General features: G+C 61.5%; 5 protein-coding genes across 5 annotated transcripts; all 5 read right to left on the bottom strand.

Annotated features, from left to right (window-relative positions):
- Positions 1-952: 952 nt before the first annotated feature.
- On the bottom strand, positions 953-1,441 carry LINJ_07_1160 (conserved hypothetical protein; the record flags this gene model as incomplete). The annotated part of the gene is made up of 1 exon (XM_001463279.1): positions 953-1,441. One exon carries the CDS (start codon positions 1,439-1,441, stop codon positions 953-955), a length of 489 nt encoding a protein of 162 aa, XP_001463316.1.
- Positions 1,442-2,965: 1,524 nt separating this feature from the next.
- LINJ_07_1150 (RNA binding protein-like protein) lies at positions 2,966-4,060 on the bottom strand (the record flags this gene model as incomplete). Its single annotated transcript, XM_001463278.1, has 1 exon — positions 2,966-4,060. The coding sequence occupies one exon, from the start codon at positions 4,058-4,060 to the stop codon at positions 2,966-2,968; it is 1,095 nt and encodes a 364-aa protein (XP_001463315.1).
- Positions 4,061-7,112: 3,052 nt separating this feature from the next.
- On the bottom strand, positions 7,113-7,742 carry LINJ_07_1140 (putative nucleolar RNA-binding protein; the record flags this gene model as incomplete). Its single annotated transcript, XM_001463277.2, has 1 exon — positions 7,113-7,742. One exon carries the CDS (start codon positions 7,740-7,742, stop codon positions 7,113-7,115), a length of 630 nt encoding a protein of 209 aa, XP_001463314.2.
- A 1,287-nt stretch (positions 7,743-9,029) lies between these two features.
- Positions 9,030-9,386, bottom strand: LINJ_07_1130 (putative RNA binding protein; the record flags this gene model as incomplete). The annotated part of the gene is made up of 1 exon (XM_001463276.1): positions 9,030-9,386. The coding sequence occupies one exon, from the start codon at positions 9,384-9,386 to the stop codon at positions 9,030-9,032; it is 357 nt and encodes a 118-aa protein (XP_001463313.1).
- A 932-nt stretch (positions 9,387-10,318) lies between these two features.
- Positions 10,319-12,958, bottom strand: LINJ_07_1120 (conserved hypothetical protein; the record flags this gene model as incomplete). The annotated part of the gene is made up of 1 exon (XM_001463275.1): positions 10,319-12,958. One exon carries the CDS (start codon positions 12,956-12,958, stop codon positions 10,319-10,321), a length of 2,640 nt encoding a protein of 879 aa, XP_001463312.1.
- Positions 12,959-12,981: the final 23 nt, after the last annotated feature.

The following is a 12,981-nucleotide window of genomic DNA, read 5'->3' as shown; positions in this document are numbered from 1 at the left end:
CGTGTGTCCGGACTTCGGGTGTCAGCAAGGTGGGGGAGGTGCATCTGTGTGCTACACCATGCCGAAGAAACGAGAGGAGGGTGATGGCGCACAAAACAAAAAGGCAGAAGAGGACGACGGCGTGCGCAGACTGGACCCCGTCCATGCTGTGAGGGGGAGAGGCAGGATGTACAGCACCCTCCCACGTCCCTAACACGCACACACGCTCCACCTTCGCTCGAAAACGCGTGTCTCAATACCTAAGCTGATTGGGGATAGTGAAGTCGGCGCCCGCGGCGGTGAGCCCGTTCAACATACGATGCGCGGGTACGCTGAATTCAGTCAAGGAGGGTTGCGCTGACCGACAGAGAGAGAACGTGTGTGGGGTGGCAGGGGGACAGCGGGCGCATACAGAGAGAGAGACGGAAGCACTATCTGGCGGCCCGTGCTCAGGTGGCTACTGTTTGGAGGGGGGCGACGATGCGACCGCTGTGGCGGTGGAGGTAAGTAGATGCTTTTCCACGGTGTCTCGAGGCACTGAGAAGGGAGGGAAGAGTGTGCAAGCATGTGCAGGGGCAGCCTCTGCACGTGCTTGCAGACCCACCGGCAGCGGCACCGGCACGTGAGGCGACGGCGTTCAGACGACTCATTTCGTTTTTTCTTGTCTGAGAAGCCGAGCGGCGGCGGCGGCAGGGGGTGTTCACCTTTGCACTGGATAGGGCACACACACACAGGAACAAGATACGCGGGCACGCGGGCACGCGCCCCCTCTGTGCCAGACAGACGCGCGCACGGAAAATGTACACGCGCACACAGAAGTCGCTGGCCATCACAGAGCACATACAGAGAAGCGACGCTACAGCCGTCGCACAACTCCTACTGGCTGGCTGACGAATAACCGCCACGCAAACAGCCACCACAACCGCAGCCATGATCACACCGTCGCTGCCGCGAGGAAGGGGTTGTAGTCTTGTCACTCATCAAACTCGTTTATGCACGACTCCACCACGTTCAGCAGATTGCAGTTTTCCAGCGCGGCCGCCACGCGCTCCTTGTCGTTGAGCTGCTTGTTCACCTGCGCCTCCTGCTCATGGGTGCCGGGGGTGACGTAGATGTCGACCTTCGTGTACTCGGGTAGCGATCGCTCGAGCTGCAGACGGATGCTCAGACCAATCAGCGTGGTCAGGCTGCAGTGCGGCACCGTCGGAGTAAAGAGAACACGGATGTGCCGCTTCTTCCAATCGACGGTGATGAGCGAGGGCTCGACGACTTTCAGCTGCTCGAGCGAGTTGGGGTGCTCAGGGTCGCGGATGCGGCGGATTATTTCGAACACTTCCCATGCGTCGATGGGGTCCTCCGCGTCCTCGTCATCCTCAGCCACGCGCTCCGCATCCGTGCGGCCTTTGAGCGGGTCATGCGTGGGCTCGAACACGGTGGGGTTGGGGTTAGCTAGCTCGGCCATGATCGCCTGTGCGTGTCGTTTTGTGTAGGTTTCGAGGCGGCGGAGGGACCACGACCTGCGACGCGAAGCATGCAGGGCGGCATAAACCGGTGAAGAAAGGGAGAGGAGAGCCGGTAGACAAGAGACACGGGCGATACGCTGGCAGCGAGCGGCACAGGAAGACAGCAAAGTATTGTTATGCGGGGCGGAACAACAACAGCAGCAGCAGCAGGAGGGTGGGAGGAGGGTGTGTAGAGGAGCAGTGTGGCCCGCCACACCATTGCCCCTCCCCCCTCTAACCTCTCCTCCTCCGCCGTCGCTTCTCGTTATTCCATCACGCCCACAGAGCCAAAATCATGCAGAGCGGCTCGCTCTCCCAAACCTAACTCATTCCTTCGAGGGGCCATATCAGGAAGCCACCCACTCACCCCCGATTTCAGTTCTTGTCGCGCTTTTCGTTCGTATGTTTTATGCTTCGCTCATGCCGCCACAGAGCGGCGGAGGTGATCCTATGTGTCGTCTGCCGCCACCGTTGAGCTGTTCTTTGCGCCCCGCGTGGGGCGATCGTGTCGTGGTGCTGTCCGTGTGAGACTCGAGTCCTTTTCGCAGTGCACGGCAACCCATCGTGTGGGGAGCGTGCGCTCCCCACTCCCCCACCCCCTCGGACTCCCTCTCCCGCCCACCCGGCATGCGCGACTAGGGAGAGTGAAGGGAAGAGGCGGCGACGACAAACTCAGGAAGGTTAAGCATCTTCTGACCAACAACAAGATGGAATACGCGGTGGCACCCGAGACACACATCGGGCAGCGGGCGCTCACACGCCCGACCGTGCACATGGTGCAGCAGACAGGCGGGCAGCAACAATATATGCGCTGAAGCCCAACGCTACCACCCTCGACGGCGGCCTTGTGCTCGTCATCCCTCCCTCCCTCCCTCTTCTTCCCGCTCTCTGGCACGCGCCTCTCTTTCTCGCTGTCGTCTGTCGTGCTACACGCAGCGGCAGGCGAAGGCGAGAGAAACAACGTGGATATGCGGCGAGATCGGGACCGAGAGAGCACGAGCGCTCATCAGGCACACACAGAGACACAGGCACTTAAATTGTTCCACCACAGATGAAGAGGTGCGCGGGCACGCATATCCGCCTCCCCCCAGTGCTTGCTCAACATGTTAGCTTATAGAGAGAGACAACAAGACAGCCCCACCGCAGCACCCACAACGGGAGACGAACAAAGGCAAGGAGAGCCTAGAACATTACACGTTAGGAGGTCAACACGAGGAAGATGACGCCGACCGAGGCAGCGGCTGGCACACGGAAACAGGGAGAGGTAGGGGATGGGCTCTGTGGATGAGACAGGGCACGAGACGCACGCAAGAGGAGGGCTGGAATCCGAGGGGCCGAGCACAGGAGGAGGAACAGGCCGAGTGTCAAGCCCTTGCACGCCTTCCCCATCCTCCATCCCAGCCGCCTTCGGTGCCGCGAGTTCGCCGGTGCCTTTCACCTCCCTTAATGCCCGTGTGACGCTTAACTTTGGCGGCAGCGATCGCTCAGAAGCCGCGGCGGCCCTGCGGGGAGTGGCCGTTAGGGCGGCCCTGCGAAGAGCCACTACCGTTCTTCTTGAGGCCCTGCGGCGAGCCGCCAGCGCTCGGGCGGCCCTGCGGGGAGTGGCCGTTAGGGCGGCCCTGCGAAGAACCACTACCGTTCTTCTTAAGGCCCTGCGGCGAGCCGCCAGCGCTCGGGCGACTCTGCAGAGAGCCGCCGCTGGGACGACCCTCTGCGCGTATCACCTTCATTGGCGGCTCCGCCTCCTCCTTGTCATCGTCATCGATGTCCTCGTCGTCATCGTCATCGACGTCCTCCTCGTCCTCTTCCATGGCGGCGAGGTCATCACTGTCCATCTCTTCATCGCTCTCCTCGTCATCGTTGCCATCGGTGCCATCCTCCTCGTCCTCCGAAGAAGGGGCGGTGGGGTCAACGTGGCGGGCCTGCATCCCCCTCGGCTCCTTGGCAATGTCGCTGTCGATCTCGTCATCGTCGTCGTACTCCTCATCATTTTCTTCTTCCTCGTCCTCGTCCTCCTCTATTTCTTCTCCGTCGCTCCCTTCATCGGACGCCGCATCTGCAGACGCTTCCTCGGCGCTATCGGCCAGCTCCTCATCTTCATCCTCATCCTCTTCATCCTCGGAGACGCTCTCGGTGGCAGCCGCAGCAGCAGCGGGTTTTCTCTTTGCCGTCTCAGCATCCGTGATGGCATCTGCCGGCAGCTTTACCGCCGCCTTCTTAGCGTCACGGGTGTCGTCATCGCTGCCGCTCTCCATGGCGAAAGGCGCATCGTCGTCGTCGCTGAAATCCAGTTCCTGGCGGTAGCCGACGCAGTGCACTGTCGCCGAGCCCTTCGCGAAAAAGATGACCTGCTGCTGGTAGTTGAAGATAAGGTCGGTAGGTGCCTGAAGAACGTTCTGCTGAGAGTCGAGAGAGGCCAGCGCGTACGACTTGCCATCCGCCGACACGTAAACCGTCGACTTGCCGTTGGTGCCTCGCGGCAGCGAAACGACAGAGAGGTGGAAGCCGCACCCCGCCGGGATCTCTAGCTTGTGCTCCTTGTTTGGGGACACCGAGAACGCGTGGAACTCCTGCATCATGGTGGGGAGGAGAGCGTGAGGGAGGGAGTAGGGATGGTGCAACGGTGTCCGTGTGTATGTGTGTGTGTGTGTGTGTGTATGTGCACTGGCACCTTCGGTGGTGAAGAGTCAAGTGACAACTGGAATAAGACGAGTGCGAAGATGCGTGTGGCAGCCGTGTCTAACAAAAATGCCGAAACTTGCACAAGAGGAGAAGGAAAGAGAACCGTAGCGGCGTCTGCGTGCCTGCGTATGCGTAGGTCTGTCTATCCCATCGCGAAAGAGAGCAAGCGCAGAAGAGGGAGGTGGGGTGGATGGCAAATCCATCTGCGGTAGAGAGCTGTCATCAGAGGGAAGGGACCGGTGGGGGGGGGGGGGCCGGGAGCTTCAGACGCAAGTGGCACGCAAAGCCTCTTATTGAAACAGACCCACACACGTGCTGTTAGATAGGCGTGGCACACAATGACCGGGCACGATTGCCTCACCCCTCGCGCGTCGACCTGCGCGCCTCCTTTACCGCTCACCACCACGCGCACACACACATTTTTCCCTCTTTCGTGCGCTCTGAAAGAGGACCATCAGCCTCCGCTTTCACGCACATCGCGCACGCACGCACGCATCAGTGAATTGCGCGAGCCTCTCCGCCCTCTCTGCTGTTCTCCCGAGGTTGTGTGTTCGACTTTAGTGCGCGCATGAACTACGCCAACAACAAACCACGCATAGACATCACCCACGGCCACGTCGACGGAGTCGGACTGGCGGGCACGTGTTCAGTGAACAGGCCCCTTGAGAAGGTAGCGATTTGAAAGGAAAAAGCGTGCAGTCTTGCCGCTCCTTGCGCATCCGTTCTCTCTTGCCACTGCCGCCGCTGCCTCCGCGCCGTCCCTTCTTCAGATTTTTGCGTTTTGGTGTTCTTGCACTCTCACCGCCTGGCTGTTACTGCGCCTCTCCATCTGCCGCCCGCATCCTGCCATGTCCTCCTCCCTCCCTCGACGTCCTCTATCGCCCTCCGGCACACACACACACACACACGCAGGCGTGCCTGTGCGAGGGACGACGAGAAGGCGGCAAGCGGCACGCCGTAAGAGGACGGCTCACCCGTAAAAGAGGGAGTGTAAGAGAGCCGCGCACAGCACAGCACAGCGCAACACAGCACAGTACAGCGGAGAACGCCGATGCGGAGGTCCTGCTGCCGCATCACGACGCAACACACAAAGACAAAACAAAAAGAAAAACGACAAGGAAGGCAAAAGGGCAGTGGACACGGTGCCGCAGAAGCGTGCACGCCCCGCACCCATATCCTGCATCGCTGGCACGTCCAGGATGGGCCGTCGCGAGCGGTCCCCAACGGGTCCGTGCGGCGCACCGCTCCCTGCCTCTCGTCTTTGCGAAGCGCTGTGGGATTTGGACTTGATGGTCTTTTGGCTCGCTTCCCTCTTTAGACGCTTCATCGGTTAACCGTCAAGAGAGACGCCACATACGCGCACATCCCTCTCTCTCCGCTGCCGCTGCCGCGGCGCACGCCCGGTCGCCTCGCTGCCGCTGCTACGTCACAGCTACGTCACCGACAACGACCACCGATAAGCGCGAAGACGCCGATACGAGCAAGGCAACAGCGGAGGACGTAGAGACAAACTACGAAAGGAAGAAACAGTTTTATATGAAAAAAAAAGACACTTGGACGACCGAACGGATCATCGGGCTTAACATTTACGAGAGCATCCACACACACACACACACAAACGTCACCGTCGTCGCACGGACACGCACACCCAGGCGCGCACCAGCGTGAGCCGCTCCGTCTCTGTCTGCCGATATGCACCTGTCGCCTCCATCAGTTGTCTGCCAGTCCGAGTCGGTGTGCGTGCACATGCGTTTGTGTGGGTGTATGTGAACGGGGGTCGGTGAGCTGAGGGAGCGCTAGGCACTGAAGAGAAAGCTGCTGCTCCTGCACCGCCTATCATCGCCATACCCTTCCGCCTCACATCTCCTTCCCTTTGCGCGCGCGCCCACACCTGCCCTGCTCCTCCTCTCTTGTGCATCCCCTTCACTTGCTGCTTGTGTGGTGCGGCGAGAGAGGCGCGGCAGCGGCAGCAGCAAAGGCGGTATGGGCAGCCGCAGGACATAAGGGAAAGAGGAGAGCGAGGAGGGAAGGGCCGGCGCTTGTACGTGCAACGTCGGCGAGCGAGGAAGACCAGCAGCAACAAGAACTCCACCCAAGCGCCTACTTTCCTCGTCATCTCTGTGCGTCTGCGTGTGTGTGTGTGTGTGTGTGGGTGGGTGGGTGTGTGTAGGTTCTTCAGCGGATTCGAGTTGGAAGGACCTCTCCGTTCGTTATTCCGTTGAGGTGTGGCCTCTCTTCATCGAGGAGCAGCGCGAAGGCACACGCGCACACACGTGCAGTGTCGAGCGTGAGAGGCGCACGTGAAGACAAAAACCCCACTGATGAAGAGAGACCAACGATTGCCCCGCCATGCGGGCAGGGATGAGGGAGGAGAAGGTGCGTAGGGACGAGCACGAGAGGTGCACGGGTGGGAGAGGAGAGAAAGAGACCCGGTGTATGGGAGCGCGATCCGATGGCGCTTCTTCATCACTAGCCCTTCTCTTCGCTTGCTTCGTGACCTCCACCGCTATCAACCTCATTCATCAGGTTCCTCAGGAACGGACAAACTGCCTAGTAGCGGCCACGCTTGCCACCGCGAAAGCCGCCACGGTCACCACCGCGACCGCCACGGAAGCCACCGCGATCACCGCCGCGACCGCCGCGGAAGCCACCGCGATCACCGCCACGACCGCCACGGAAGCCACCGCGATCACCGCCACGACCACCACGGAAGCCACCGCGATCACCGCCACGACCGCCACGGAAGCCACCGCGATCACCGCCACGACCACCACGGAAGCCACCGCGATCACCGCCACGTCCGCCGCGGAAGCCACCGCGGTGGTCACCGCGCTCCGCACGCTGGAACTTCCGCGGTACGTCGTCCTCGTCGTCATCATCGTTATCCTCGTCATCATCGTTATCCTCGTCATCATCGTTGTCCTCGTCATCATCGTTATCCCTCGTTCATCATCCGTTATCCTCGTCATCATCCTCATCATCCTCGACTTCCTCGTGGTCCATCTGTCCCTCATCGTCATCCTCTTCGTCGACTTCCTCGTCCTCTTCGCCCGTGTCGCTGTCATCGAGGTCGGCCGGGGGCATATCCTCGTCGTCCTCGTCCTCCTCGTCGTCTTCGTCCTCGTTCTCCTCCTCCTCGTCGCTGTCCTCCGCACCAGCGGCAGCGGAAGCAGGGGTCTTGGCGACCTCGTTGCTTTCCGGCTCTGAAGCCTCCTCGAGGTCGTCGTCGTCGCTCTCGTCCTCCTCACCCGACTCGCCGGCCATGGCATTCATCATCATATCGTCGTTGCCGACCGGCTGTACGTAGCCAGTGACGTGGATTGCACCAGCACCCTGGGCGGAGAAGGAGACGTCCTGCGCCTCGGTGAAGACGAGGTCGGTGCTCATCTGGTAGACGCCCTTCTTGGGGTCCAGCGTGGCAATCGTGAACAGCTTGCCCTCGAAGGACACGACGAGAGAAACGGCTCCAGCCGCGTTGGCGGGAACGGCGAGCTGCGTCACGCGCAGCGCGCACTCCTCTGGGATTTTGGCCTTCACCTGCTTGCCGGCGGTCACCTCAATACCGTAAAAGCCCTCCATGATGAACACTGGGGGGGGTGATGGAATCGAGAACGAAGAGCGTAGACTTCACGAGAGAGAGAGAGAGGACCGCTTCGTCGATGAGGAAAAGAGAAACGCCCAGAAGACGAGGTGGTCGCCTTGACGGGCAGCAGCTGAGACGGCGAGGAGAGATGGTACGAAGAAGTTGTTCGTCGGAGAGAGAGGCGTCTGTGGAAACAAGTGAGCGATGAAAGGAAAGCTGGGATGTCACAAGAAGGTGCGGTGCGTCGCGCTTGGGTTGTCTGGGTGTGGCGGCTACGGTTATACGTGAAGATAATTAAGGAGTGAACGACGGAGGTGCGTTACTGCGCATGCGCGTGGACGGCGGAGAGGGGGGAGGAGGGAGGGAAAGCGAGGGGGTTTGGGTGAGCCCCATCGGGCAGTTCACGGGATGGTCGCGCAGAAGAAGGAAGGAGGGGCGGGAGGGCGGTGACAAGTGCATGAGAGAAGGCAGGCGTGGTGCATGGCGTACACCGCAACCGCCTTTTAGCGCGAAGACATGGTATAGAGTACGTCGATCCGAGCAAAGTCAAAGGCGGCGCGCCGCTACGCGCACGCACCGCCGTGGGGTGGCCACGTAGCCGAGGGGGCGGAGGAGCAGAGGTGAGCGGTAGCGGGGCTGTCCAAGAAGGACGCGCATGCGCCAACGATCTCCGCCCACGTACCTCGTCGAGCAGCAGGCGAGTAGCAGCGCCGCACACCAGCAGGCATCGTGTCGGCACGCTCCTACCTTCCCTCTTCTGCATCTAATTTCTTTTCTGTGTGTGTGTGTGTGTGGATGGGGGGGGTTCCTTGCTGAGGCGAAGGGTTCCATCAACTGCGCGCCCCTGTACTTCTGCAATTAGTGAGGAGTCCGTGCAGAGCGCCTGTGCCGAGTTTGCCATGACGGTGAACAGAGAAAGGAAAGACGCTGTATGGCAGTGAGGAATGAGGCACCCGATGGTCCGGCTTCCCAATGTGTCGCCTCCTCCCTCCCCCAACCTAGACACGTGCCGCCGTCGCGCAGGCAGCGACGCGTCTCATCCACTGCCGGCCCCACCCTGGCAGGGCAATGACCCGTTTTAGCGTCACATACACGCACGCCGGAGATGCGCGGGCTTTTCAACGAAATCAGCGGCGCACGCACGCACGGATGTGGTGTGGCGTTCATCACTGGTGGCACCACGTCCATCGCACATGGCAGCCAAGGAGACGTAATCTCACAGGGGCTTACAAGCAGGCACACGTACACGCATGCTCTACCGCGCCTTCTTTTCCAACTCAACGTTACGCGACGTCCTCGTCGTCCATCATATCATCGTCATCCTCGTCGTCTATGGCTTCCTCCTCCTCCGCGAGCTGTGTGTACCCGATGATGTGCACGGCTCCAGCCGCACCTTCGCAGGTGAAAGCCAACTTCTGCTTGCCGCTAAAGAGCATGTCCACGCTCACGTGGAAGAGTGCCTGCTGCGGGTCCAGTGTCGCGAGCACAAACGACTTGCCCTCCGTCTTGACGAGCAGCGTGATAGCGTGCGACGCGTTCGGCGGTAGCGCCACCTGCGTCACGTGCAGCACGCGGTCGGCCGAAATATTGGGCCTTGCCGTCTTGCCGGCGAAGACCTCCATGCCGTAGAACTCCTCCATGGCCCGGTGGCGACTACGGGGCGTAGCGCTTCTTTGGAGGGGGCGGAGAGGCTGTAACTGCTATGCAGCGGACGCTGAGTGTGGGTAGAGAGAGTGAAAGATCGATGCACACAAAGGCACAGACAGAGAGACGATGGCCGAGGCGTAGTGGAGATGAGGGGCGGGAGATCACCTTAATGAGGTGCAGATGCTGGTCTCAAGGCGCAGGGCGAACACCGCGGCGGGTCAACGACGAAAAACGAGCGTCGGTCAGCTGGTTGTTCCGATGCTCCTTGGTGCTGCCGGAGACATAGGGGAGGAGGCGTTGAGCGGAAGAGGCGTTGCTGTGACGATGCAGAGAGTCACGAATGCCGAAGGGAGGAGGGAGTCGGACAAGAATGGCACAGTGTCATTGGAAGTAAATCTAGCGGTGGCCGAGTTGCCAGAGTGAACAGGAAACGGGGGAAGGGGCCTTTGGCACACGTGCACCCCTCACGCATCACATGTCGGTCGTGTGGGTGATGCTTTGGGGGAAACGAGAGACGCGTCGATGTCCGGCGAAGGGGGAGGGGTACAAGATCTAAAGAGAAAGAGAGAACACACACACACACACCGGTGGAGTCGCTGATCACGATGGTGGGCGATACGAGCACCCCCTCCCCTCCTCCGCTCATTCGAAAAAAAGACAGTTGCCGAGCGCGCGATACCACCCGCCAGGTCGTTCCTTCCCACCACCACCACAAGCTCCTCAGCACCTGAACACTATCACCACCTTCCCTCCTTCGCTATCCATGGCGTCTCTGTCCATGGCTGCGCTGGAAACGCGTACTCCTTACACAGCAATCTCTGCTGCTAGCTACGTCTTTGAGCGCCCAGGTGCATCGCTGCCTACGCGAGAAACCGTTCGCAGAAGGGCAAGAAACAAGGTCCTCTCCCCCACCTTCATCCCGTCTCTACGACTGCGCATCTGCCTTGCCGTATGCAGCGGAGGCTGCCGTGATGGCGGTGGCCGCGGAAGAGAACATCGGTGGTGGTGGCATGGTAACAAGACCGATGCGCCACGTCACCAGAGAAATGCAGTCACGGTCGTGGGAGGCAGCCACTTGGATCATCTGATCCTCCACACGCGTCACCACGACGCCGCTGCAGGCATCCTCAATGGGGACCGCCGATGCAAAGGCATGAAACGAGTTCACCTTGCCAGGCGATGCGTCGTCCTCGCCGTCGTCCTCGTCCTCGTCCTCATCCCTTTCCTCCTTAGCACCGGCAGCAGCAACGGAGGACGGCGCGGCCGCTGCCCCACGACGCTTGGCAGCCGACTCAGACCCCCTCTTGTTCCTTGAGGCCTTCGGCGCCGGTCGCGGACGTTTCTGGCCACCAGCAGGAGTTGGCGAGAGCCGCGCCGACGGAAGCGACGACAACGGCGTGTTGTCCTCGTTGTCGTCTGCGGCGGCCGCGCAGCCTTTGAAGAGCACATCCTCCTCTTCGCCTGCGCAAGGCACCTTTGCCTGCCTCTCGTTCCTGCGGTCCGCCGTGGCGGAGACGGGGAGAAGAGAGCCGGTCGGCGCGACTCGCCCCTCCCCGGCGGCCGAGCCGCGGCGGCATAACTGAAAGGTGGAGTGGACAATGTATTGGCTCACCGTCCGGTCTAGCAGTACCACGCGATTCGAGCTGTCCACTGCAAACTGCCAGTGCTTCGTGTATCGGCGCCGACTCACGTACTTTTCGGTGAAGGACTGCACGACAGCAGGGCTGGAAGCGACGTGAAGAAGCGGGCATTCCAGCCGCGCCATCCGGTCGTGAGTCAGGCACGGACTCACGCGATCGGCAAGACCGGAGTCCAACTTTTTCTTCAGAATTGCAGTGCGCCGCTCCGCCGCCTCGGCCGCGGAGTCAACGACACGCAACCGTAGCAGTTTCCGCGCCACGGTGCAGACTAGTGGTCCCAAATCGGGCTGCACAGTCGCGCTCACGTCAAGGATCGTGTCGACGCCGCGGAGGACAGAGAAGTCCTCTACCACGCCCTCTGCGGCCACGCCGAGCTTGACAACAGCGGCGGTGGCCTCATACGGCGAGGAGCACACGAGCGCGCCGTCGTTGAGGCTTTCGAGGGCGGCCGCGTGCCTCGCCCACGGAGGTGCTGAGGGGAAGTCGGTGAAGCGGCCCGGCGCGCGCTCCGGCTGACGTGCAGGGAACACCGCCGCGAGGCGGGTCACGGGGTACAGAGAGCTCCCATACCCTCTCAGCGAGATCCAGCGCGCGATGCTCTGCACGGCACCGGTCGACGTGTCGAGGTGGCACAGCAACACCCCGTGCTCAGCCGTGCCTATGGCGAGAAAGGGGCGGTCAAACACCTCCGAGATATCGAGCGGAACCACACCGCGCGGCAGCGCGTAGCTGTGGGCCTGTGACATGGCAATGATCGCAGTCGGAGTGGCGCTGCCACCGCCACGCACCAACGACGGTGATGGCTGCCGTACGCCGCTGTGGTCGTCATTCGCATGAGGTGCGCGCAAGGTCAGCAGTCGCTCCTCGCATGGCAGAGAGACAACGATGCATCCCGGCAGCTGTGAGAGCCAGCGAAGGCGAAACGGGATGGTGTAGAAGAAAAAGGTAAGCACCGTCTTGGGTGCGAAGGCTGAGACTCGCTGTGACCGTGATGACGCTGCTGGTGGGCTCGATGCCGCAGCTATCTGCCCATGACCACGCTCCGTCGCTGACGTCAGCGATGCGGCGGGCGCCGCCTCTTCCGCTTGCTTTGCACACGGCGATGGACGGCCGGGGCTCTCTGTCGGCAAGTTCTCCTCTCCGCCGGCTGTCGGCGGCGGCGCGCTGAGCTGTGTGCGGGGCTCGAGTGAAATGCGAGACAGAAACGACGGCCTCATAGGCGCATGCGTGTTGTTGCGTCGGGATGACGCTGTCGCCCTCTCATAACGCTGTCGAACCGCCCGCTCAATCCCGGAAAGCTCACCGACGACAAGCTCGGCGCAGTACGGCGGTGGGTAGGCGGCGCTAGGATGCGAGGACGACAACAAAGACTCTGCCCTGCACAATGGCGGCTTAAAGGCTGTGCGCCAGAAAGCCACACCGGCCCTGTCCGGCAGCTGCTCCGGCTCGCCAAGCTGGACCAAGGGTAAGAGGCAGCGATAGCCTGGCGAGAGAAGCGCACCAGCGCGACGTGTCTCATGCCCGCCAAGAAACGGGTCACTCGAGAGGTCAAGGATGAACGTTGGCCGTCCGTAGCGGCGTCGCTCTCGCCAAAGAGGCGCAACGCGGCGGCAGGTCGCGGCACGGCCATGCACGCCCGCCTTGGCGGTTCCCTCCACGTCCTCCTCTCCCTCTTCGTCCTCTCCCTCCTCTGCCTCGTCCTCCTCCTTGAAAAGGCCGCCCTGCGGTGTGTTTGACGATCTCGCCACGGCCTGTGCATCGCCAGTAATACCGCTGGCGACGCGAGGCCGCCCTTTGCGCTGCAGCGCTGGCCACGGCCACGTCACCTCGAACTGATGCGTCAGTGTCGGGTTAAGGGAGCGCTTGCAGTGCATGGAGAAAGTATAGCTCCGCTGCTGCTCGCAGCCGAACACAGGCAACGCCATGCTGGAAGGGGAGCGAGAACACA

This window comes from Leishmania infantum, chromosome 7, assembly GCF_000002875.2.
Source record: "Leishmania infantum JPCM5 genome chromosome 7".
In the NCBI taxonomy this organism is placed as follows: Eukaryota; Euglenozoa; class Kinetoplastea; order Trypanosomatida; family Trypanosomatidae; genus Leishmania; species Leishmania infantum.
Note: the sequence above shows the minus strand (reverse complement) of the source record. Positions and strands in the feature narration are given on the sequence as shown.